The sequence below is a fragment of the Rhamphochromis longiceps genome, linkage group LG14, assembly GCF_057381845.1.
Source record: "Rhamphochromis longiceps isolate RC_006_pf linkage group LG14, R_longiceps_female_GT1.1, whole genome shotgun sequence".
Classification (NCBI taxonomy): domain Eukaryota; kingdom Metazoa; phylum Chordata; class Actinopteri; order Cichliformes; family Cichlidae; genus Rhamphochromis; species Rhamphochromis longiceps.
The window spans coordinates 18,171,883-18,195,573 of NC_140570.1; the positions used below are offsets into that span (position 1 = coordinate 18,171,883).

The 23,691-nt window shown below is 41.1% G+C and overlaps 1 protein-coding gene and 1 pseudogene across 8 annotated transcripts in view; one reads left to right on the forward strand and one right to left on the reverse strand.

The window, feature by feature from the left end:
• Window positions 1-17,597, forward strand: part of fli1 (Fli-1 proto-oncogene, ETS transcription factor) — a 30,454-nt gene extending 12,857 nt beyond the window's left edge. For 6 of the 7 annotated variants that reach the window (XM_085429270.1, XM_085429268.1, XM_085429269.1 and 3 more), the window contains 6 exons: window positions 148-351; window positions 6,932-7,000; window positions 12,740-12,799; window positions 13,198-13,257; window positions 14,099-14,146; window positions 14,301-17,597. In XM_085429270.1, coding sequence (XP_085285396.1) covers window positions 148-351; window positions 6,932-7,000; window positions 12,740-12,799; window positions 13,198-13,257; window positions 14,099-14,146; window positions 14,301-14,830 — 971 coding nt within the window. In that variant the 3' untranslated portion in view covers window positions 14,831-17,597. The remainder of the gene's footprint in view (window positions 1-147; window positions 352-6,931; window positions 7,001-12,739; window positions 12,800-13,197; window positions 13,258-14,098; window positions 14,147-14,300) is intronic. The other variant, XM_085429274.1, reaches the window with a different exon arrangement.
• Window positions 17,598-20,367: 2,770 nt separating this feature from the next.
• LOC146653886 (ATP-sensitive inward rectifier potassium channel 1 pseudogene) lies at window positions 20,368-23,509 on the reverse strand (annotated as a pseudogene). The gene is made up of 2 exons (XR_014907164.1): window positions 23,387-23,509; window positions 20,368-21,767 (listed from the first exon to the last, which is right to left on the reverse strand). The product of XR_014907164.1 is annotated as an ATP-sensitive inward rectifier potassium channel 1 pseudogene (transcript).
• Window positions 23,510-23,691: the final 182 nt, after the last annotated feature.

The window sequence follows — 23,691 nt, forward strand, 5'->3', positions numbered from 1 at the left end:
AAAGAGCCTGCAATAATACAAAGAAAATAGAAACTGCCTTCAGTTTGTTTATTACTCCTCCTCCCTTTAACTTAGAGATATGTCTTTCCTGAAGTCTGCCCGTAACAGTCAGTAAAACCAGTCTCCTTCCCTTCTGTCGTCCTGCAGACCCATCACTGTGGTCCCAGGACCATGTGCGCCAGTGGCTAGAGTGGGCCATCAAGGAGTATGGCTTGTTAGAGATTGATACGGCAATGTTTCAAAACACGGACGGCAAAGAGCTCTGCAAGATGAGCAAAGATGACTTTCTACGGCTCACCACCATGTACAATGCAGAAGTGCTTCTCTCTCATCTCAATTATCTCAGGGAAAGTAAGTAAACTTTGGTAATTACTTGACGGGTCTCTGGAACAAATATAGGAGTGCAACAAAAAGTGTTTAACAGTTGAAAACAGAAGATAAAAAATAAATCGGAAAGTATTAAACACAGTGAAAAGTCAGCAATGCCATGCTGCACTTCGTTTTCATTACTTTCCTTGTTTGTGCCTAAACCTGCATCACCATCCACGTTTGCCAAAGGGTGAAAGTCATTTAGTTTTTTTTCTTCTTCTTTTTGATTCAAAGTGTGAATGAAAATGACCTCGTTTGCTCAGCATGAAAGAAAAAAAGGAATGTCACCTTTTTTCATTCGCACTATGCTTGCATTACTAAATAAACAATGAAATTACTAATTTCTCTACGATAGCTAACACGTCTAAAGCACAGCATAGAAACCCAAAGGGTTTCTTTTCCCCTCTCCAGATAACCATCATCAACCTCCCCCACTACACTTTTATACCGCATGGCCCACAGAAAGATGAAGCCCAGGTGCATTGCCTCAGGAATCACGCTAGGCTTGTATGTCCAGAGCAAAGAAAAGAAAGTTGATCTGCAATTTGCAATGGTGGCAGCTAAATTTGAGCCCCTTACCTTTGAAGAATATCTCGCCGTAATCCCTGCTTCATATGTTTCTGTGAGGAAGCGAAGCCAATTTTCTGATGCGGTATGCAAATGACATTTTAATATAAAGTGTAACATCTGGTGAGGCTCTGGTTTGAATACATGCAGCGTGGTGTCGAGTTCGAATGCTAAATATCAGCCATGTGCTATAAAAATTAGCAAACGAGTGGCGCGATTGATGCACGTGTAGGGAACGGTCTGTCCCCATCTTTAAAAAGTTTGGATACTGTAGAATAGTTAGAGCTGCTTGCGCCGTGGCTGCAGAATATCACGGCAGCACACTGGGTGGAGTGACTGATGGCTTGACTAAATTTAACATTACTCTCAAAAAATTGCGATGGGCCTCAATGTGATGTAATGGGAACTGTATTTTGTGGGTGTCAACAGTTTTCTCTATGCACTGCGTCTGGGCAGAGAGAGATGCTTGTCATGAGTATAACAGCCTCATTGTGCAGCGGTGCAGCGGGTGGATCTGTCTGACCGCCACTGGGCACACTTCGCAGAGCAGTTTTCATTATGGCCAATGGCTGTGGGACTTAGCCACGGCTTAGGCGTGCTGCATCACGATTTTGCCCCATTTTTCTTTCTTTCTTTCTTTCTTTTGTGTGCTTTGGAGACAGAAAAGATGTCTTGGGAATCCTCTCCACTTGCCAGCTGAAATTGCTTTGTATTAATTCCTAACAATCAGCGAAATGGACGCTCCCTTTCCTGAGCTGAGTAACCCGTTTTAGGGCACCTCGCGGACGATGCAAGCGGGGTGAAGTGCTGATACTGTACCTGCATTACACATACAAAATTTTCTGTCTATTACAAATGTGATACAAATATCCAAAGCAGATCAGGCACTGAACACACTTTAGCCTACCAGCTTTCTGTTGCAAAGCGCCTACCATGTCCTATTGCACAGTTTTTCATCTTATGTGGGACTTGCACAGATTTTACAGCTAGTGCTGCCTAAATCAAAAAGAGTATTTCCAGTTGTGAGACCATCTCCTGCCACGTGCCACGTATGAAAACATCAGATGGCATCCTGATTCTCTTGATACTGTCCGGAGCTCAAGTGTGAAAACAGTTTGTGAGCAAAGGAAAGGGGTCAAGGCTTTATGACGACCCTCACGGGGTGATAATTTAGAAATGAAAGGCTTTCTCTCGTCTCCCCCCACAGCACAAACAAACACAATCAGAGACTAGGAGTAACCCTGTCCAGAAAATAGACCTCTGTTTTCACTCACAAGAGCTGGAGCTGGGACTAGTTTCCAGGAGGCAGAGAAACAAAGAGAAAAGGGGAAAGGCTCAAGCAAGCCCTGGAAGTATTAGTGATTACAGGTCATGTGATCTGATTCACTGAATCTTTTCATTATCACCCCCCATCCTACACCCAAAAAAAAATAAAAAATAAAAAATAGATGGTCCAGAGGGATACTGCAATCATTTCGTACACATCTGTGTGCACCATATGTGTGATTGGTTCTGTTTATTGAACCTCTGATTAACATTCCTCAGAGTCATTAGACCCTGTATGTACACTTGGTGAAGGGCGGGAGACGCACTTCCACACCCTACAGCCATACCATAACAAAACATTCCTGCCACGTCACACACACAGAAATACCGCTCAGACATCCATACTGGCACAACTGCTGGCACAACCTGAACATCTGTCTGGCTTCCCAGCTGCTTACAGTAACAAGGGTAGTTGCCCGTGCATTATTTTGGCCTCGTTGTTGGTCACTTATCCAGATTTTCATAAGTGATGGCCGCCCACACCCCAATGTGCTTTCAATTTGGGGCGCAATTTGAGAATTTGTTCAAATTAGTCTGTCAGGGAGGGGACTGCTGACTGTTTGCTTTATCGCACCCATGTAGGTCGGTTTGATACCACATGTGCTGGAAACGGAGCAGAGCAGCAAACCTCAGACAAGGAGAGACTGTATCTTCTGACACATAGAGATGCGAGGCGGAGAGAGAAGGGAGGAAGAGGGGGGAGAATTCAAAAACGAGCAGAGGGACTGGGGAGACAGAACAATCCAAAGAAGCATGTGAAGGAACATAATAGTAGGAGTTAAGAAATATGTCACTGACAGATTGGGTTGTTGCTTCAGGACAAAAACAGGAGTGTGTGTAAGCAAGAAAGGCAGTTATAGAAAGGGAGTGCGAAATTTAAAAAAAGAAGAAAGAAAAAAATTTGGTGGCTGAACTATTCCTTTTTGTTTTTTTGCGAAGAGTGTGGAAATGGTCCGAGATGGTCATGATTGAGTGCCATTGGAGAATAGCAACAGTTCTGTTTCCCAGCTGTCGCCGTTGCTTGTGTGTCTGGATGGATTTACAGCGAGGGAGTCCAGAAGGAGAGAGAGAGAGAGCGAAAGAGAGGAGAGAGAGAGAGTGATAAGTCTGGGCTTCTGCACTGCTGCTGCTCGCTCGAGAGTGGGGGACATTCTCGAGCCCTCAATAGTTTATACAGACCATAAACATCTGGGCTCGCAGGCTGAGTAGGGAAAAAGGAGCTCTGGAGAACTCTCTCTCTCTCACACACACACTCTCTCTCTCTCTCTCTCTCTCTCTCTGTCTTTCACTCCTCTTTCTCCCCTCAAAACATTTTTATTGAGCTCCCCTTGCATTAGTTCTTTCTATTGGCAGATTATCACTGGTGCAGAGGGGCTCAGCAGGCTGGCTCTGCGCCTTTTGCCGTTTGCTGTCTGCTGTTAGCCACCATTACAGTGCAGTCTGCGGCTGCTCACTCAACTGCTGGGGTTCGGCCACTTATGAGCTTCGCAGGAATTTATGTCTATATCACATTAGCATAAGTGGAAGTGGATAATAAGCAGTTGCTATTCGTGTAAACACTGAGATGAGCCTAGCTGTAATTGAAGCGAGATGTAGATAATAATTGTAAGTTTCCAGTTAAGAATACTGATGTCAGCCAGTTCTGCATATCTCGTTTTATAGTCCTGTTTTTAACATTAATGCTAATTGTTTTAAGTGATTTATATTTTTCCCATCATATCTTGGACTGGTAACTGCATGATTGCAGTTAGGAACAGCATATAAACTGTGGTCAGGATATTGTTAAAGCTAAGAATAGTGATTAAACATTTCTGAACATTTCACCTCTCACTTGTCCAATCAGATAGGAGAGCACTGGGTCCAGATCTCTCTAACATTTCTAAATGGATAATTTGATGTTTGCGCCCATTTCACGCAACAAACTATCAGATATGTGAAGGTGTGTGGAGGGAGACAGGGTTGGATTGATATGTTATAGCTATTTTTGGCCCTTTTTTATGACTATAAATACCTTCAAGCGGAGTCTGTCTAAAAGTGTTGACCATTAACCAATAAACACTTTCACGTTAATACATAATGGAACATTTATAACCATTCTCTGGATCATTGGCAGGATGGGATGTAATCTTGGTGTCAACTTCACATAGTTTGACCTTTTTTCCACCAACAAGTCTAATCTAGTACTAGTCCCAATTATTTTCACTCAAAAAGGACTGATGCTGCTCGGCCCAAAGCTGAACACCTTGATTTCAGTGGCTACAACCCAAAGATTGCATCCACCATGATCTTCTAATGGAAAACATTTAACATTTTGCTATTTGGCTCTGAAAGGGCATCACTGCAGAACTGGCTCCACATGAGCACTGGTCCCAGAACTGGAACTATGTTGATGGAAAAGAGGCACTTGTTAGTCTATCAATTCATAACAGCCTCCACATAAAAAAAAACCTTTGTCTGTACAACAATACTTGTGCATTTGATACTACCTGTTTTACCAGGGGTTTAATAAAGAACCTGTATAACTCTTCAGTTGGCAGACTGGTTTGGTAGCTTGAGGCGGTCTCGAAGTGTGGGCAGGAACTTCAATCTGTGCCCAACACAAATGTAATTTAATGAGAAGAGTGTTTTCTTTTTCTTTCAGTTACTTGCGAACAGTGCCATCATGAAAGGAGGGTCATAAGTTAAAAAAACAATTCCAATACTTTGTAGCGGAAGACGCAGAAATGCCTCATATGAAATATGAAGCCAAGCAGCAGCGTTATCCAGTACAACTAAATGGGTTTGCCTAAACTTATGTGCCCCCCTTTATGTGGCAAGGTGCCTAAAACAGGGTGACTGGGGACCCTGAGTTTGTTGACAAAGCTTAGACCACATGTTGAGGCAATGGTATCGTATAGCTATACAGAATAAACAGTACAGGGGGCTTGCCAGAGGTCCTACACGGCGCTGTACAAGGCTTTAGAAATATTGATCAATGTTACGTGCACGTCAGGCGGCGCTTTCGTGAAACCAAACAGTCATACGAAGGAGAGAAAAGAAAACTGTTTGCGGGTGTTATGTAATCTTACAGAGTCTGAAGCAGATGTGATTGGAAAGGGAGAGCAAGAGAATGAGGGTCTCAAAGCTTGAACACTGGCCAGTCCTCCCACTGCGCTGTCAGATTACCGGGATGTGTTTGTTTTCGAAGAGAGGAAGAGGCCATCCAAATAAATAGGCAGCCCAGCCAAGGCTCCCTTCACCAAAACTGTCAGCTGTGGTGTTTCTCTAGCTCGCTCTCACTCGCTCACTCAACCCTCCACTCGCTCTCACTCTCTCCCATACAGCAGTCCCAAATTTCTCTGTGGGATGGTTTGAGGTTTTCTTAGCAATGCTGCCTGTTTGCCTGTCTGGGTCAGACCACATATGTGGCACACAGTAGGAAAGGGGTTAACAACCCCTTCCTCCTTCCTCCATCCCCTCTCTGTTCCTCGTTCTCTTACACCCTCTCCCTCATTCCAGAAGTCGGTGCTTCGGAGGCTCGTTTGCCCCTGTGAGCTTACGCTCTGCGTGTGGAATTATTTTTGTATGGGGGAGCTGCGTTTGATTGCCATGCAGGGACCCTTCCTCATACAATGGCTCCCCTGTTCTGAGTCCCCCATCCTTCTAAACTAGACCCAGAGCCTTGGGGGTGCCGTGGAGTATAGGTGGAACTGGGAGGGGTGGGGACATTTGGAGGGTTAGAATACATTTGTGGAGCACCCCACATTACCCCACAGCCACCACTCTCCCCCCTTAAAAAAACAGACCCCTAGTCTGCCACTATGAGGCCCCAACCCACCACCAGCAGCACAGCACGTTAGTCGAGGACCTTGCATCGAAACTTTCACAGACTTTCTGGATTTTTCTTTTTCCATTTGTACTTTAGCTCATTTCTCAGATTTCTCTGCACCACCCCACCAGAAAAGGTACGGTCCCTACTCAGCAACTTGCTGTTGCTGGCTCAGTGCTATATCTTGTCTACACTCTCCATGTAGTAACTGCTCTCGTGTTTTCTCTGTGCATTTTTGGGTCTGTTTTTCCACTCACTGATTTATGCCTGGGGGCAGCTAAAATTAAGAGAGCATTTTGGTGCCGCCCAGGGTGCCTGTGTAAGTGGAGGAATGCAGTGCAGAGTTCTGCTCCATAAGGTGAAATGAACAGGCAGCCATACAAGGACTCTTAACTCACTGTCTTGCTTTATTCAGGGGCAGTGGTTCCAGTTAAAATGTTGACATACTACAGGGCTTCCTCACCACTATTCAAAGGACAGACTGTGTGCTGGGTTTGCTTTATTCGAGAATAGAGTTCTTTGTCATTAATTAGCTTTCCTCTTAAAAAAAATAATAATTTAAGAGCAAAAGGTACAGAAGTGATCCAATGAAAATGGCTTCAGTGGCATGCCATAGGTATCGAGCTGGACCTTCTACTGCCACCTGCTGGGAGTATTAGAAATTTGAGCTTTTTGTCACTCATACAAAAAACCTCTCATAGCAAATGCAGCAAATTTCAGTTCAAATGAAATATATTCTGCATGTATTCCTCAAGATACTTTATTCTAAAGTAAACACTTTATAAAGCAATGAAGACTCTTTAATTGTTTAAAAAATCCAACAAAATTAATCTCACCATGCTCTCTTCTGTCTCATTGCAGGTAGCTCATCATTATCCTACAATACAACATCTCACACAGATCCATCACCACGGCTGGCTGCCAAAGAGGGTAGGGAAGTTTAGAAATTTTCTCTGCATTTCTCTCCACATATTTAGAGTTGTTTTAAATGCTGTATACAGACTGAACAAGGTGGGAATGGTGCAACCAAAGCTAAAGGTGATCATGTATGGCAAAAATATAAAATACCCAAACCTTCAGGCTTCGCATGAAGAAAACCACACACATGTGAGAACAAACGCTACTTAACAAAAAGGAAGCACAATGCAGCCACCGATTGTTTCTGATGAAGCTCTGGGCAAGTACACCTTTTGTTTTGAGTCAGGCTGCTATTGCTATTCGGGACTACTACCTGAACCCAAAGAATAAAGGCATGTTAACAATAAAACAAAAGCAGAGTGCTGATGAGTTCTTTCCATAGCAGTGGGAGCATGAACAGACTGTAAATGTAGTAATTATGGAAAGAATCTATGTGACTGAAGCTGTTTACTGGAAGGACGGGCAGCACAGACAGGTGCCCGAGCAACAATGTGCTTGGTAAACATGACAGAAAGGGGCTGATTGGCTGCTTTAGACTAGACTAGAGGGGAAATAGGGGTTACATGTGTGAGTCTCTGATGAGTGAAATAGTGGCAGAAATCATGATAAGAGGTTAAGGGGACACTACACATAAAATATGCTATTGTAAGACAGTGTCCAGCAGCACTGAGACCCTTTGACTAATATATGTAGATATATATAAATATATATATAGCTTTTAATGAAAATCAAATGATAGTAGCCATTTTCAGCTATTTTATGTAAAACGTAGGCTTTAACATAAACTGTTAGCTGGTTTTATTAAGAGATTTAATGGTTAAGGAACCAATGTCTGATTAAAAACAATAGTGAAAATGGCTTTTTAAAGAAAAATGTTACCATACAAGCAGCTTGGTGTTCTCCACATCTTAATCTGGCCAAAATTTAAAGGACACAATGAACTAATTGAATTAGCGATACATTTTTAATAAAGCAGAAGAGGAGCGGTCAGAGGGACCAGCTCTAGTGTGCTAAGCCGAGAACAATGCCCCAAGCAGCTCAGGATGACGGTCCTTTTCCTCCCGATACCTTTTTCACCCTACAAACACTGGTGTGCTGACACGGTTCAGACAGGCGATAGCTTCGTATCTGTTTAGAAAAAAAAGAAAAAACTACACATCCTTCACATAGGCTATATGGTGTCACCACCAGAGTCGAGAGCAAAGACTGCAATAACAATGATAGCCTTGCTAACAGGATGAGAGGCCCTATCAAGGCAGCAGCAGAGGAAATGCTAGGTCTGATAAGTGTCAGAGAATGCTCTCTGCCTCTCGCTCTATCTGCCCCATTGGTGGGAATTCCAGGCCACGTAGTGGTTCTCGCCCAGCTTCATACTAATAGGCCATTGGGCAGGCCAGATAAGATTCTGCTCGGTCACCCCCCGACCTTGGTCTTCCTGATTCTCAGCTCCAGGTATTTGGACTGGCAGGAATAGAGGGTCACTCCCATCAGCAGCATTTCCCTTTCTCAAGAGGTGATTTCTATTAAGTGCTCCTGTAACACTGCCTTCCTCTAACTGTGGCCTAAAACTCTGGCCTTAAATAGAACACTTGTAGCATTTAAAACATGCTAACTTTTCCAAATAAAGGAAATACGACAGTATTTTTGCTCGCACAAGTGTTACTTTCGTGCAGAGTTTCTGCTTCGGCAATAAAAGATGCGTTGCTTCAGGAGAAGCCTTTATCAGCGTTTGCTCAGATCAGCACTGCCAGATGTTCCACTTCATATTGCCTTTTGAGAGCAGTCAAATACCATACAGGCTCTTTGGGGTAGAGTAAGCACGAGCATACAGCAGGAGACAACCCTTAATCTGCCCCAGACTCTGCGGTGTAAAATGCAATGTTATGAATAAAAGAGAGCATATAAAACACGGAATGCAGCATCTATGAAAGGACTCGTGCGCGCCGATGTGTGTGTGTGGCTTTCTCAAAGTCTGCGTCTGCTATGTGCCTGCTGATCGGCTTGTAAGTATGGGTTTCCTGCATACCTTACTAGTGTGATATATATATATATATATATATATATATATATATATATATATATATATATATATATATATATATATATATATACAAATATTATACTATGCCTATGCCTTTGCATATCTTTTGGACGTGGACTGCATTATTCATGAGTGTAAGAGTTATAGGGCGTTGCTGGGAATTAGACATCATGTCGTTGTTACAAGTAAACACCTACACTTCTACTTGTAAACTACTTTTTTTCCCCCAGATTGATTTTTTTGTTTTTGTTTTTTTTTTCTCTTTTGTGGTTTCTGATCTATTAGCACAGCAATAAAATGTCAAAATGTCCTAAAAGCATTCATATCCTCCCCTGCCATGTTGAGGAAAGATGATTCACCTTTTGAAAAGCATTTCCTCTGGTGCCAAGTCAAAGGCAAAAACAGCTTGAAATGCTTCATTACGTACACAAACCATCTCAGATTTGTGTTTTTTCAAATGCTCACCTTGCTCTGTGCTAAATATAATGTAAGATAAACTGCGGACTTGGAAGTGAAAACGTTTAATGTTAAGAGTGTTGCGAAGATGTTCCCCCCTTTTTTTTTTCTTTGATGGTTTTCTGTTCCAGTGCACCCACTGTCTCCTCGCTGTGTCTAACTCCTGTACTTTGCCATCATTCTCCTCCTCTTATGGCTCCTTGCTCACACAGATGGCTTTTAAAGCACCTGTATTATGGGTATTAAAAAAGTTTACCCTGTCTGGGTTTCTCTCCTTGGCTCGGACCCTGGGTTAAAAACAGTCCACAGCTCCACTCTCTCTTTTTCTCCACTCATTCTCTATCCCGCTCCCGTTGCTCAGTTGCTCTTTCTCTCCTAGCCTACTTGCTGTCTTTCTTCTTCCCTCTGTGTCTCTCTCTCTTTCTCTCTCTCTCTGTCTAGCACTTGGGCCTTGTTTTGACTAACTGGTCCTGCAGTTGAAGTCTCCCAGGAGCGTGCACCACACCCGAGACCAGAGTGGAAACTGGCTCAAGTCGCAGTCAGAGCGAGGCCTGGAAAAATGAAGGCGGGAGAAGGGGGTGGGTGGTGAGGGGTGAGGCGGTTCTGTGTGTGCACAGTCGAGTCTACGTTTGTGTGGTTGCCCCCCCCAAACCGCCGTGCATTGTGATTCTTCCTCCTGCATGTTCACTTTCACTCAATCAATGAAGCTAAACCTTAATGCACAGTAGTGGTGAAAATTGTATTTGCTGAGATTTTTCTTTGGCCAGAGAAAATTGTTTTGGTGGCAGATGCTACCAACCAGCCAAGGTGTCTTAAGGCAGAAAACACACCCAAATAACACAGCTTCCCCTCTTCTTCTTCCACAGCTAACAGTAGCTGAGTTTGCAGCCATTGTTTTCTTTCCAGATTCCAAAGTTGTGTTTTGTCTGACTCTTTTTTTCATCATTTTTCTGTCCTGATTTTCTTCTTCACTTCTTTCTCTTCTGTACCTTTTTTGTGCTTTTATACCCTGACCGTAATTTGTCTACTTCTCAGTACGTCTTTCTGCGATTTCCTCACTTCCACTCTCATCTCTCTCGTTCATCTGTGCCTCTCCCCCACCATCTCCTAAACCCCTTCTGCACGTAGATGGAGGTAACCCCGTCGTGTTTTTTCGGGGTGGTGGTGGTGGTGGAGGGACTGGCGGTGAGTAGAGGGGAAAAAAGGGCCAGTAAAACAAAGAGAGGTTGTCTGCAGGCGAAGCAGGCAGGAAACGCAAGTCTCTCAGGACTCTCCCCCAGTCACTGCTCCTTGGCTATCCTGCCAGCCCACACCAGATTGAACCTGACAGCCCCGTTGAGCCACAGCAGCCCGCTTGTTATTTATCCCTCCTCTCCTTCTTTTTGTCTTTCTCTCCTCATATACTGTCTTTTCTTTTATTCATTTGATCGTGTTCCAAATTCTTTTCTCGTTGCAAGCTCATATATGTTTCGCTTCATGCATCTGCCGTTGTTAACTCTGCAGGGGACACAGAGACAGGGACAACCTCTCTTGTTTGCAGATTGTAACGAGTCCTTTGCTGAAGCGCTTAAGGTTAAAAGTTGATATGATAGAACTTAGCGAAGAGAACAAGAGGTTCAACATGAATATAAAATGTGTTTAAAAAGAAAAATAACTAGAACCAGCCAAACTTGGGAAACGTTGTTTTTTTCGTTCTAGTGAGATTAAGTTGTGCTCAGATGAAATAATCATTTGATGTGGAATGTGTCATCATTATTTATTATAAGGAAAACACCGATGCTAATATATTCTTGTCCACTGGAGGGCAGTGCCGCACAGTGTGTAGAAATGTCTGTCCGTGTAGTGAAGCGAATGATGCACAATTTGATGTCACTGGATGTTTTCTTTCTTGGTTTCGTTTGGTTTTTTCCCACTTGGACTATATGAGGTAATATGGGTCAAGATGCTATACCCAAAACACATTTTTAAAAAAGCCAGGCACACTTACAATAATTGATAATGTGTGATTTTTTTTCCCCATAACTGAAATCTACAGACTTAGAAAAACACAGGAAATTACACTAAAATGAATTTAATAGTTTTATGTTTTTAATGACTGATATCTTGCAAGGATCTGATGAAATGGAAATGGAAGTAAATTTCCCATTACTTGTCAGACAAATCTAAGTAAAAGTTAACAAAGTCACAGTTTAATGTCATCAGCTCTATACAAGCATGAAGAGAGATGAAATTGTGTTCAGTTGTTTTCACTTTAATCAGCATAGGAATCGTCTCAGATCTTTACAAAAACCAGCACACGATAACCTTTCAAACATATCTGGTCTTAAAAAGTATCAATTCAGCATCTGATTTATCAAACAAGACAACTAAAGACTCGTCCCTCACTGATGGGAAATAGAATTGCCTCTTGACCTTCTAGCAGCTTGCTACTTCAAATCCCTTGTCATCGCCATTGCACCATCTCTATCTGCTGCCCTCTGGGAGCAACGCTGCCGACAAAAAAAAGAAAAAGTTGGCCGATCACGATAACACCGTTGAGCGCTACTCAGCATAAAGCACGTCTGGCCTCATCATATTTTCCCCTCGTGTTCTGACAATTGTTTGAACTGTTTTACTCCATAATAATACAAACCATCAAGGGTGCTGGCCAGGTGCACTCTGAGTATACAAGGGTGTTCACTGCCAGAGGAACGACACAGCCTCTGTTTTATCTGTTTGTGTCAGAGTGATTGATTGTTACTGGAAGCTGTCCAGCTTCACACTCGGTTAGTTGGAACCACAGACACACACACACAGCAGGTAGAGCCCATGGAAACCGGGCCAGTTTGGCTGTTTGTCAAGGTTTCGTGAAAGCCGCATGTGTGGGAAGAGAGGATGATAGTGGATATCATGCACATGTATTGTCTTTGTGTGTGTCTCTGTTGTACGTTAATTTGCATCAGTCCCTTTCATTTGTGGTCGGGGTGTTGCAAGCTCTTTAACCAACTGTATTCTCTGTAAAAGATTGTGCCATCTACATTTTAACCACCACAGCAAGCCAAACAAAACCACATTTCCATGTCCAGATATCCTGTGAAGAACATTTTAACGATGTTTTGATGGATTTATTAATGCCCTAACTGTTGGCCAGCTGTAATTGTTAGGATTGGCTTGTGCACCGTGGCATTTTATGAATTGTACTTAGCATGTTTAAAAAAACAGTAACTGTTTTCCTATTGAAACTTTGTCTGTCCTTTTGTCTTTGTTGTTGTTAGACCCTTCATATGATGCTGTACGGCGGACAGGCTGGTCCAACAACATGCACAGTGGCAAAGGTGAGGGCACACAAATCACCAATAATGTCTTTAGTTTTTTCACTGAACAGTAATGGTAAGTATGAGTGGAGCAACTTACTGAGCAGGGGCATGATTCGTGACAAACCCAATCATTTGTTATGGGGTGGAGGTTAAATAGTTTTCAGATACCCTTTAATGCAACTCTGCAGCATGCGAGCAGCCCTTCCAGAATCCACAGAGAGTCTAGACATGTGGGACAGCCTCCTAAAGATTACACTCGGCCAAAAGAAGCCACTCATACCACCAGCTACTGCCTTATTTACTTTGGACCACTGCTGGCATTCCTTTAAGATGTGTATATTGGTTATCTGCAGAGCACCCCTACTGATGTTTTCTGTGTCTCTCTTGTCCCTCACTTATTCCATTTCTCTCTGCAGGCTCGCCAGTGGTTACTCAAAATGTGACCAAGTCCACTGAGCAACCCAGAGCTCAGCCAGGTACTGGCTTACGTGGTGTCTTTCTTGACCTACTTAGTATAAGCACACACTCAAATCCGAGTCATACCAGCTTGTCTGTTGTGCCGCTTGTTCTGACAGATCTTTCTTTTAGTCTTTCTGTTAACAGTCGAGACAGTGAAGCATAATCACTTTGTGTTTATCATAGCATTATCTATTCTAAGATCCTGGTATTTTGTGTTTGTTTACTCGACTGATTCTGCTAAAGCTTCTCTTTAAATCCTCCAGCCTTAAGCAAAGTGTTTACTGACACTTACCAACAAGTGTAGTTGCCTCTTCTACTTGCTTTATTATTTGACAGACTTCAGCGTGTAATACTAATTTGTTTTGTCAGTGTTACTGTTAGTTGTGTTTACTTCATTTCAAATGTAATGACATGAAAAGAGCTATAAAAAGTGAAATTGTATCGATTCATCTATATCCACCTATTTGAATGGTCGATTCATTTGTTATGGATATAGGATAGATACTTTAGAGTATCTACAGACTAAGTTCAGCGTGTCATGCACTATGACAATTATTTGAAGTTGAAAGGTGTATTTTATTGTATCAACTAATAATTGTGGAAAGTAAATATCATAACGATTTATTTGTCATTGAAATGTGTTTAGAATTTGCAAATTAATGATGAATCATTTCATAAATCATGAAACACAATTTATGGTATGGGTAATGGTATCAGCAGTACTGGCCCTGTACTTACTTGGTTTTACTTGATACCAAGTAAATTTTGGAGATAACCCAAAGAATCTGCAGTATCGCACAGCACTAATTGCCATAATACTAGTTGTGATGACTCACAAAGCTCTCCTTTTGCCCACAGACCCTTACCAGGTTCTGGGTCCCACCAGTAGTCGTTTAGCCAACCCAGGTAAGTCTCTCACCATAACCAGGTTTTCAATTCAGCAGCTGTAAAAACACACTTTCTCCAAAACCTTTGAACAGCATTGTTAGTATCCAACTGAGCTTCCAGATGGATGAGAAAGCAACCATGCCTGAACGTTTGCTCTTGTGTTTTCCAATAGGCTCAGGTCAGATCCAGCTGTGGCAGTTCCTCCTGGAGCTCTTGTCTGACAGTGCCAATGCGGGCTGCATCACTTGGGAGGGCACCAATGGCGAGTTCAAGATGACAGATCCAGATGAGGTGGCGCGACGCTGGGGTGAGCGCAAGAGCAAGCCCAACATGAACTACGATAAGCTGAGCCGTGCACTGCGCTACTACTATGACAAAAACATCATGACCAAAGTGCACGGCAAACGCTATGCCTACAAGTTCGACTTCCATGGCATCGCTCAGGCGCTGCAACCGCACCCGACCGAGTCTTCTATGTACAAATACCCCTCGGACCTAGCCTATGTGCCTTCCTACCACACCCACCAGCAGAAGGTCAACTTTGTATCCCCGCACCCTCCATCCATGCCAGTCACCTCCTCCAATTTCTTTGGACCCACTGCTCAGTACTGGAGCTCGCCCACTGCAGGCCTCTACCCCAACCCAAATGTTCCTCGCCATCCTAACACGCATGTGCCATCCCACCTGGGTAGTTATTATTAAAACCACCCTTTCTGATCATCCACCACCCCTTGAACCTCCCCTGGCCCACGCCATTTGCTGACATGCACTCTCAATGACGCCAAACCAATGAAGACTGAACTGACAGAGGTATTTTGTCCTCTGAAGAAATTTGATCCAAAATGAAGGATGATCAAATTAAAGGAAATTTTTTTGTATGATTATATAAACAACTGGATATTAAGGTCCAAAAAATGGAATACTACTTACCTTTAAATGACTACCAAGTTTGTTTGTTTTTTTTTATGATTTATGGACATTTATCTGAGTTTCATGTGCCTTTTCCTTCCTCCTGAAAGCTGCACCTACAGTAGCTGCAAGTGGGTGTTCAAGAAGCTTCCTAAACCAAAGCCTGAAGACAGAAGATAACCCGCAAGTCTTTCTGCCTCATCTTCCCTTTACAGTACCAGACATGGGCCTATTACTTATGGGTCTCAAAAAGCATCCTTCTCAGTATGTACCTTGTCCTGTAAAGCATCTGCCTTTTCATTCATCTAAAGCCTTGACAGGATTTCTTATTCCCACTACATCTAACCTTCTGTTTTGACTGTCTATGTTTTTTTGTTCTGTTAATCTGCATGTTTTCATGTGTGTGTGTGTGTGCATGTGGAGAGTCTTCTGGAATTCTCTGGACAAGAAGGAGCTCTCATTGAGGTGGACTTTTCTCAGCACTGAATAAAATTTGGCAACTGGAATATGCCATTCACTATGCCATTTAACTTATCCTCCAAACTGGAAGGCTAGAGAAGAGTTGAATGCAGTTAAGAGGGAAGCGCTGTATGTTTTTGCTGATTTGGGTCAATTCAGTTGCTTAAAATGTTTTCTTGTGAGTTGTTTGCGGCGTTTGAGCTAGGCTAAGTGTTGACTCGATTGTGCCAGGAAAGCTGAGTCAAGATATAATTGCAGTAATTTGTTACAATAATTCAACGTAGGTCAGATGTTTTCACTCGGGGCCACACATTAGGCTATTAAATGTTTGCAGAGTCTTCGCATTTTTCAACCGTGCCATTTCCAGATGTGTTGTCGCTCGACCGTGTCAGTATTAATGTGAATGTCTTCTGGTTTGTGAATTTTTTTAAAAAAGGGATACCCTTTGGCAAAAATCTAAATTTGTCAGAAGTATTCATTTTTATTTTTAAACGTTTGATGAAAAAAAAGTAATTCCTTCACACTTGAGATCATGGATATAGAACACGAACGTGCCTTTTTGCAGATGTGGTCATGTTGACGTGTTGATGTTATCAACTGCCATTTGGTGGCTATTTATTTTCTATCCAAAATTGTCTTAAATGTTCTTCTATTTTGAATATGTGCTGTCCTGAAAATCCTGCCATGCTTTAACTGCTGATTTTGTATTTTTTTTTTTTTTTACCATATTTTGTCTATTCATTAAAGATGAGACAGCACTTCATCTTAAAGTGCACGCAATGAATTATCACACCACAAATCTGACAATTTTGGACTTTGAAATGGACTCTGACAGTAAAAGCTGCCGTGGTGTCTCTTTACTCTTTCTAGGCCAGTCACGACCATATAGGTCAGCACAGTAGATGTGGCTATGCATCAAGTCATGTTAATAGACAGTTAAGTTGCATTTTTTTTTTTTCACCAGGGCTGGATCCTAATTTGAGAGTAACATGTGTGTCTGAATGTTAGTTTCTCACTGATCGTAAAGCCCAGCTAAATGCACATGAATCTCAAGTCAGGATTTCATTACCACAATGTAAGAAGACATATCCATCTTCATGTGTTCAAAGCTGTTAATATCGGAAGTATTCCTTTAGCGTAACTGAGAATGGACACTTGAATATAAATTACCTGGGAACTTTATCAAAGAACAAATCCGATAAAGTATGACGAGACGAAGCAAAGAAATCCTCAGATTCGCAAGCGCTGTGCGTTTGTCAGACCTATTTTTTATTATTTTATAAGCATCAGTCAACTAGGCATTAAAGCAACTTACTGTATAAATTATGCAGAGTTATTTTCATATGTGACACAGTATTAAAAAAGTCAAGAAAATTAATACACGAGTTGACCTCGGTCAAAAATGCAAAACTTTTAAGTCCATTTCTGCTAGGTGGTTTGTTAAGCTTTTTAAGCGTTTTTATATCTGTACATTTGGGCAATACATTTTACCTTTTTGTTTTTTTTGGTTTCTCTTTATTGTTATTATTTCTCAAGTTAGTTATAAAATCCTAAGTGCCATTAGGTGTAAACTATATTTTTGTGTATTCCCAAAACCATGAATGCCGCTTGAATGATAACCCGATGGCCGGGGATTCCTTTACTATATATGCAACGTGTGATCATGATGCCTTGTTTCCATGGCCAATCACTTTTCTTGCCAAATGACAGAGTTTCAGGTATTTTATGCAAAATAATACTAACAGTATTAATATCCACGATTAATTTCTTTTGACGATTTATAACATTCAGTGAGCAAATTGAAAGGAGAATATGATTTGTAGTATAAAGAAATTTTTCTAATGCACCCTGACTATTCATGTTTCACAAGCATTATCAATGAAAAGGGATCTCTGCTACTTCATATATGCAATGTATTTTGGATATCAAATATGTATATATATATATATATTTATATATATAAATATATATATATATAGTGTATGTTTTACAATTAACCAATGTATTATTGTTATTATTGTCATTCCTGCAATGTATGAAGTAATACCTTTTGAAAAAGGGCTTTTGTATAGGAAAATGTGACAAAATAAATATTTTTACCTCTCAATTAATGCCCTGTTGCCTTTCTGTGGTTTCACCAAAAAGTGAGTGCTAATAAAAACAAAGACTCAAAGAAACCGTATCTCTAAAAGCACAGTAGTGTAATCTTGACAGTAGCTTGCATAATTACACAATACATCTCCGTTTTGAGTTTGAATTTTTTTTAAATATATTTTGCAGAGATGCATCTGAGTTTCATGTGCCTTCTTCATCCTCTTGAAAGATGCACCTAGAATTGCAACTATTTACACACATTTCTTCCTATAGGTCAAAGTTAATGTGTTTATATTTGTTTGTCGTGGTGAAATCTAATCATTTATGCGTGCAGATGCAAAACTCCTTAGTTTTAATTAGGTCAGAGCAGTGTGAGACTTCTATGTGTCTTCATGGGTTTTCTGAAGGCAGCCTAAAATAATGTTTTTGGCAGTTAGCATCTGTGCATGCTGTCTGTGTCAAACAGCAGCTATGTGGGAGCATGTGGGAGCATACTGGCTAAAATGTATATAATGGAGGCGACCGTGGCTCAGGGTATTGGGAAGCTCATCTGTAACTGGAAGGTTGCTGGTTCGATCCCCCTTGTCCTGGTCGTTGTGTACTTGGGCAAGACACTTCACCCACAGCCTACTGGTGATGGCCAGAGGGACCGATGGCACGATATGGCAGCCTTGCTTCTGTCAGTCTGCCCCAGGGCAGCTGTGGCTACAACTATAGCTTACCTCCATCAGTGTGTGAATATGAGAGTGAATGAATAGTGGAATTGTAAAGTGCTTTGAGTGCATAGAAAAGCGCTATATAAATACAATCCATTATTATTATTATTATAACAGGGAAAGAGAATCACCATCGGTGTTGGTCAAGTTACTTGAAAAAAGTAATCCGTAACTAATTACTGATTACTTCCCCCCAAAAGTAATCCTGTTACTTTACTGATTACTTATTTTCAAAAGTAATTAATTACTTAGTTACTTTTTAAAAACACAATTTACAACCTGAATAGGTAATAAAGCGATAGATCTTTCAGCCCAATTCTACTTTTTCTGCATAATCCATCATATAAAATGTAATCAAATGAAAAAGTCTCTTTTTAAAACTTGTTTTATTTTTTTTAATCTTTTAACTTTATTCATCAAGCAAACATTAAATTATATGCAACATTCTCTGACTGGAAGAAATTTGTTTGACATTTAAACCTATTTTCTGCACATTCCAGCACATAAAATAAAAATATTTTTCAAATAAATACAAGTGAAACACAGCAGAAAATAAATAAAATCAAACACTCAGCGGTCCTGTTGCTCTATTTTCACCTGTATGGCAGGCAGATGTTTGCTCTGGTGCAGGTGTGCTGCAGCGGTCAGTGGAAGAATCTGCGAGTTTGTCTGTGAATTTCCCATTAGCGTACTCGGTGCTTGCTCGGAAGTAAAAAGAAGTTTTCTTCCCACGCAGTGAACAGCGGACGTTAATGTTTTTGTCACTTTTTACGGAATCAAACTCTAAGTAAGGTCAGTACTTCCACGCTTTAAACGCTGCACGCTCATACTCTCTCCTGCACTCGATATATTATCCATTGTTGATCTGCACACAGCTGTTGCCACAAACGTTGCACTCGCTTACGTCATTGTCATGAGACACTCTCGCAAAAAAAATCACAGTTTTAGTAACGCAGTAACGCAGTGTGCTTACGGGAAAGTAACAGTAATCTAAATACTGTTTTTGCAATAGTAATCCCTTACTTTACTCGTTATGTGTTACTGCCCATCACAGACATTTTTTTTTAATTGAAATATCATTCTGGAGCATGTACCATCTTTATTTTTTTCTAGTAATTTCACTTATTGATTTGCAACATCATGTTCAGACTTTTACATGAGAGCATATGCCTGGGAACAGAGAGCTGCTCTGGGGTCTACCTTAATAATGAACTCTATGTGGTGCTGTTTCTCCAAATAGTGAATTTTGGTTTCATGTTCTGACCCTGAAATCTAAATAATGGTTTTGTAAGCTCCCAGCTGTCATCTCGTGAATTCTTACGCTAGTTTGTCTTTTCCTTCCTGTTTGATGTCACAACTTTACACTGTGTACAGCTAAAACAGCCACAGTAGAGGTTGGCACCAGTCACAGTATGTGCTTTGACCTTTTGTGATCACAAGTCCTTGTAAGGAGCTTTGATTCCTTCAGATGGACAGTAGAAACAGTAATATGGCACAAACACTGTATTGGTTGAAAATCTTTTTTATTGATATCAACATTTTCTCCCTGAGAGAGAATACAAAAAGACTTTACAAACACAAATGCATACTGTACTCAGTGCTGCACGCTTGTTTTCTGTGAACTTTGTTCACTTCATTTAAAAAACTACAAACAAACAAACAAACAAACAAACAGAACAGACACGAAACTATATAAACTAGTGTTGAAAAGACTTGCGCCAGTACCCAACCATTTGCCTGTACCTCAGAATCTGAATAGTATTCCAGTGTTTCAAGTTCATGTGTCAATTCTTCTACACGTTATGGCAGTACTTAAAGAAAACTTAAACTTTGGTGTTTTCTCACCAAAGGCAACAACGTTGCTTCTTCAACTGCATTGTGAGGGTTAAATACAGTTTTACACATTGGTTTGTTTTTCTTCATGTCCATGCTCTATGAACCTGAGGTGAGGCAAGTGGTAAAACAGAAGAGCTTTTCTTCATTTAAAGCAGGAGCATACTTTGTTCCTGCATTGAAGCGTGTTGTATAACCAGGCCTCCCTTTTTGAAAACAGGCTTATGGTCAGCAGACAGTGGCAGGTGTGGTTTTATATCTAAATAGTTCACAATAATGCTATGGAATTGATGGTGGCTTAAACACACACACACACACACACACACACACACACACACACACACACACACACACACACACACACACACACACACACACACAAAAGAAGTGCAAGTAAGCAGATTTTTTACTTCATATCTAAATGCTACACAATGTGCTGCCATTTCTATTTGTGTTGCTTTCCACCTCTTACATTTTGGTGGCATCTTGGGACTCAGTGATTTCTATCACCTCAAAGCCAGGATTGTCTTGTCCTTCTCTGGAGTGGTGATGATGACCCTTGATATTGTGGAAACAATAGGCGCAGTGTGCAGTGGCTACTGGCACCACTTTGGAGAAGTTGGAGAAATCGACTCTGTATTTGTTATCCCTGCTCCTTGAGATGATGGGCAAGAAGCTGTAGCCCCACATAATTTCCCGAGGAATATAGGAGGTCCGCACTTGACAAGAAGCACTTGTGGACTCCGCTGTGCCGTCCAGGAAGACGACCAGCTCAAAGTCTTGATTGTGGAGTGTGTCAACTGCAACCTCGAAGAAGGGGCTGCTTTTGTCGATTATGTGATGGAGAGTGAGAGGACAAATAAAGAAGAGGTTGTCCTTCCCAGCATCCACCATAAAATCAATGTTCACCTGATCCATGATTATCGTCTCTCCATCTTGTGTGGTTGTCGTTCTCAGGAGCTTACCGTAGATCTGGCTGCCGATCATCAGACTCTTACGTAGGTTGGCCACTCTGATTGAAAGGCAAAGATAGTCATTTCTGGGGCTAATCACAGCCATTGGACTAAATGAGATGGTTTTAGCTCTCTTTTTAGGTAAAGAGATCTTGGCCATTATAAGACCACACATGAAGCAATTAATAATTGCTCCGAGGACTGACTGGATAGTGACAAGAGCAACAGCACCCGGGCAGTGAGGTGTGAGTGCTCGTACACCGTACCCAATAGTGGTCTGTGTTTCAAGGGAGTAGAGATATGCTGTGGTGAGTCCTGCAACACCCCAAACACACGGAGTGTGATCTGGTGAGGGGTTTTGCCAGGTCAGATCTCCATTATTACGCACAATCCAGTACCACAGCAGACCGAAAATGAACCAGGTGAGGGTGTGAGTTGCAGTGAAATTGAAGAAAACGAACCGCCACCGGGCCTCCACCAAGGTGGTCCAGAAATCTGCCAGGAAGGCAAAGTGTTTGCTGTACTTGACGTTTCCATATTCAATGTTGCAGCGGCCATCTTTGGTCACTAGCCTGGTCCTGTGATTTCTTCTTTCATCCAGATACTTCCTGATTCTTGTGCCTATGGATCCACACATTTTGTTTTTTGTTTTGTTTTGTTTCACGAGCCAGCAGCCTAAAATACAATAAAATAGGAAATGATGTAACGTGGATATGCACAACATGTAAATACGTAATAGCAAATCATTAAACAGTCTCTAGACCAAAGATGCTACGATAATGACAAAAAAATATTGAGAAAAAGAAATATGCTCTGCACTCGTTATAATGAAGAAGAATATAAAACTGACTAATAATCGCTTAGTTTCCTTAATATTGACAAAAAGATATTTTTACCACACAATTTGAGTTCTATATTCAATTTGAAACATAAAAAATAATGAAATAACATAATTGTAAATGAATAAAACAATCATTCTTGAACTTTAAGAGGCAGATTTTATATTTTATTTCAGGGCATTTTCTACTTTTTGATACCCTGTTGAAAGATTTTACTCCTTGCCCCATGATTAGCTGAGTCTCACTGTAAACTCCCTATGCACAGCCTCAAATGCTCCAAGCTTCCCTGTCCCACAGTAAATTTAATCATCACTGAATGCCTGTAATCCTAAATGCAGCGCTGCAGTGGAGTCCTGACATTAATGAGAAACAAAAGTTTCCACTGAAGCATAACATGTAAGTGTTCCAAATAAACCAAATAATTCGGGAACTTTGGTCCTACGCAAGTGTCTAAACACAAGGATCATCTTTGTTTGCTGAGTTTCAATGTAGCATAACTTAACGTGGCATTAAAATAATTTGAGCAAACCCAGCCAGAAGGGGAACAGCTCACAGGCATAACAATCTTTGACTTTATTCAAGCTTTTAGTTCTCTCATAAGTCTGGTGCTTGATGGATGGTAGCTGGCAGTGTTGGCTGTACAGAGGTTTCCAAATAAGTATGGCCTCTGTTCTTGCCAAGCCATGCAAACAGCCATTTGGATCATGCTGTGCTTGTTAGCAAGTGTGAAGTAGGACAAAAAAGTCAGTACAGCGAGTTTATTTTTTTGTTTGCAGTCCTCAAAGCTCAAATCGTGACATTTTGCCAAAAGAAATCTGATAATTACACGCTGTTGCTTGTTGGCAAGCTTTAATGCTTTTAGAAGCAAACGTAGTCATTTTACACCTAATCATTAGATCACCATGTTGTCATGCTGTAACAAGATATGTGCTGAAGTAATTTCAAATTATATAGGCTTTTTAATTGCAGATATGATAAGTACAAAAAAACAGGTAGAATCACAATTGAAAACGTGACATAGAAGAGAACTCTTGATATGCGTCCTCATAGCTTTAAATGTACATTAAAACTGCTTGAAGTTTAACATTTAAAGCATAGTATATTAGAAGTTTAGTATATTCAAAGTTTAAATGTAATTCATGTTTGTAAAGCAGTACATGTACATTTCTGTATTTTATTTTTTCTGTAGTAAAAATTTAGTTCATGGATTTTTTTTTTGATTGAGCAATTGTTGCTGTGACTGAAATGCTGTAGCAAAAACACTTTCTTAAAGCTACACATAAAAAAATCACGACTGGTATGTTATGTATGTTTTTTGTCTAATATGTACATTGCTGTGTTAGAAACAAACCAAAAACAGGTCACGAGTGAAGTAACCTTGTTAAACTTCCTTGAAGTAAAAATGTACATGTGAAAATTCATACTTTAAAATAAAAGGCCTGAAGCCAAACTCACCGAAGTGAAAAGTTCACGTTGAAAAGTCAGTTTCGTCTCTGTCTTTCTTGCTTCCAGCTGATTGGGACAGTTTAGGCGTGTCCCTCTCTTGTGCTTGCTGATCTGTACCTGAGTGGCTTTATATCGTCCTGTCTCAATGTGCTGGAACACCCAGGTGATGTTTACGCCCACAGACACATCAAGTGTCCCCACCCCCATCCCCACTTCTGACTCAAAACATACACATGACCAAGCATCCTAAGACACACACCCATGCACATGCTTCCCAAGTTAGAAGAAATACGGTTTATTTCATACATGCTTGG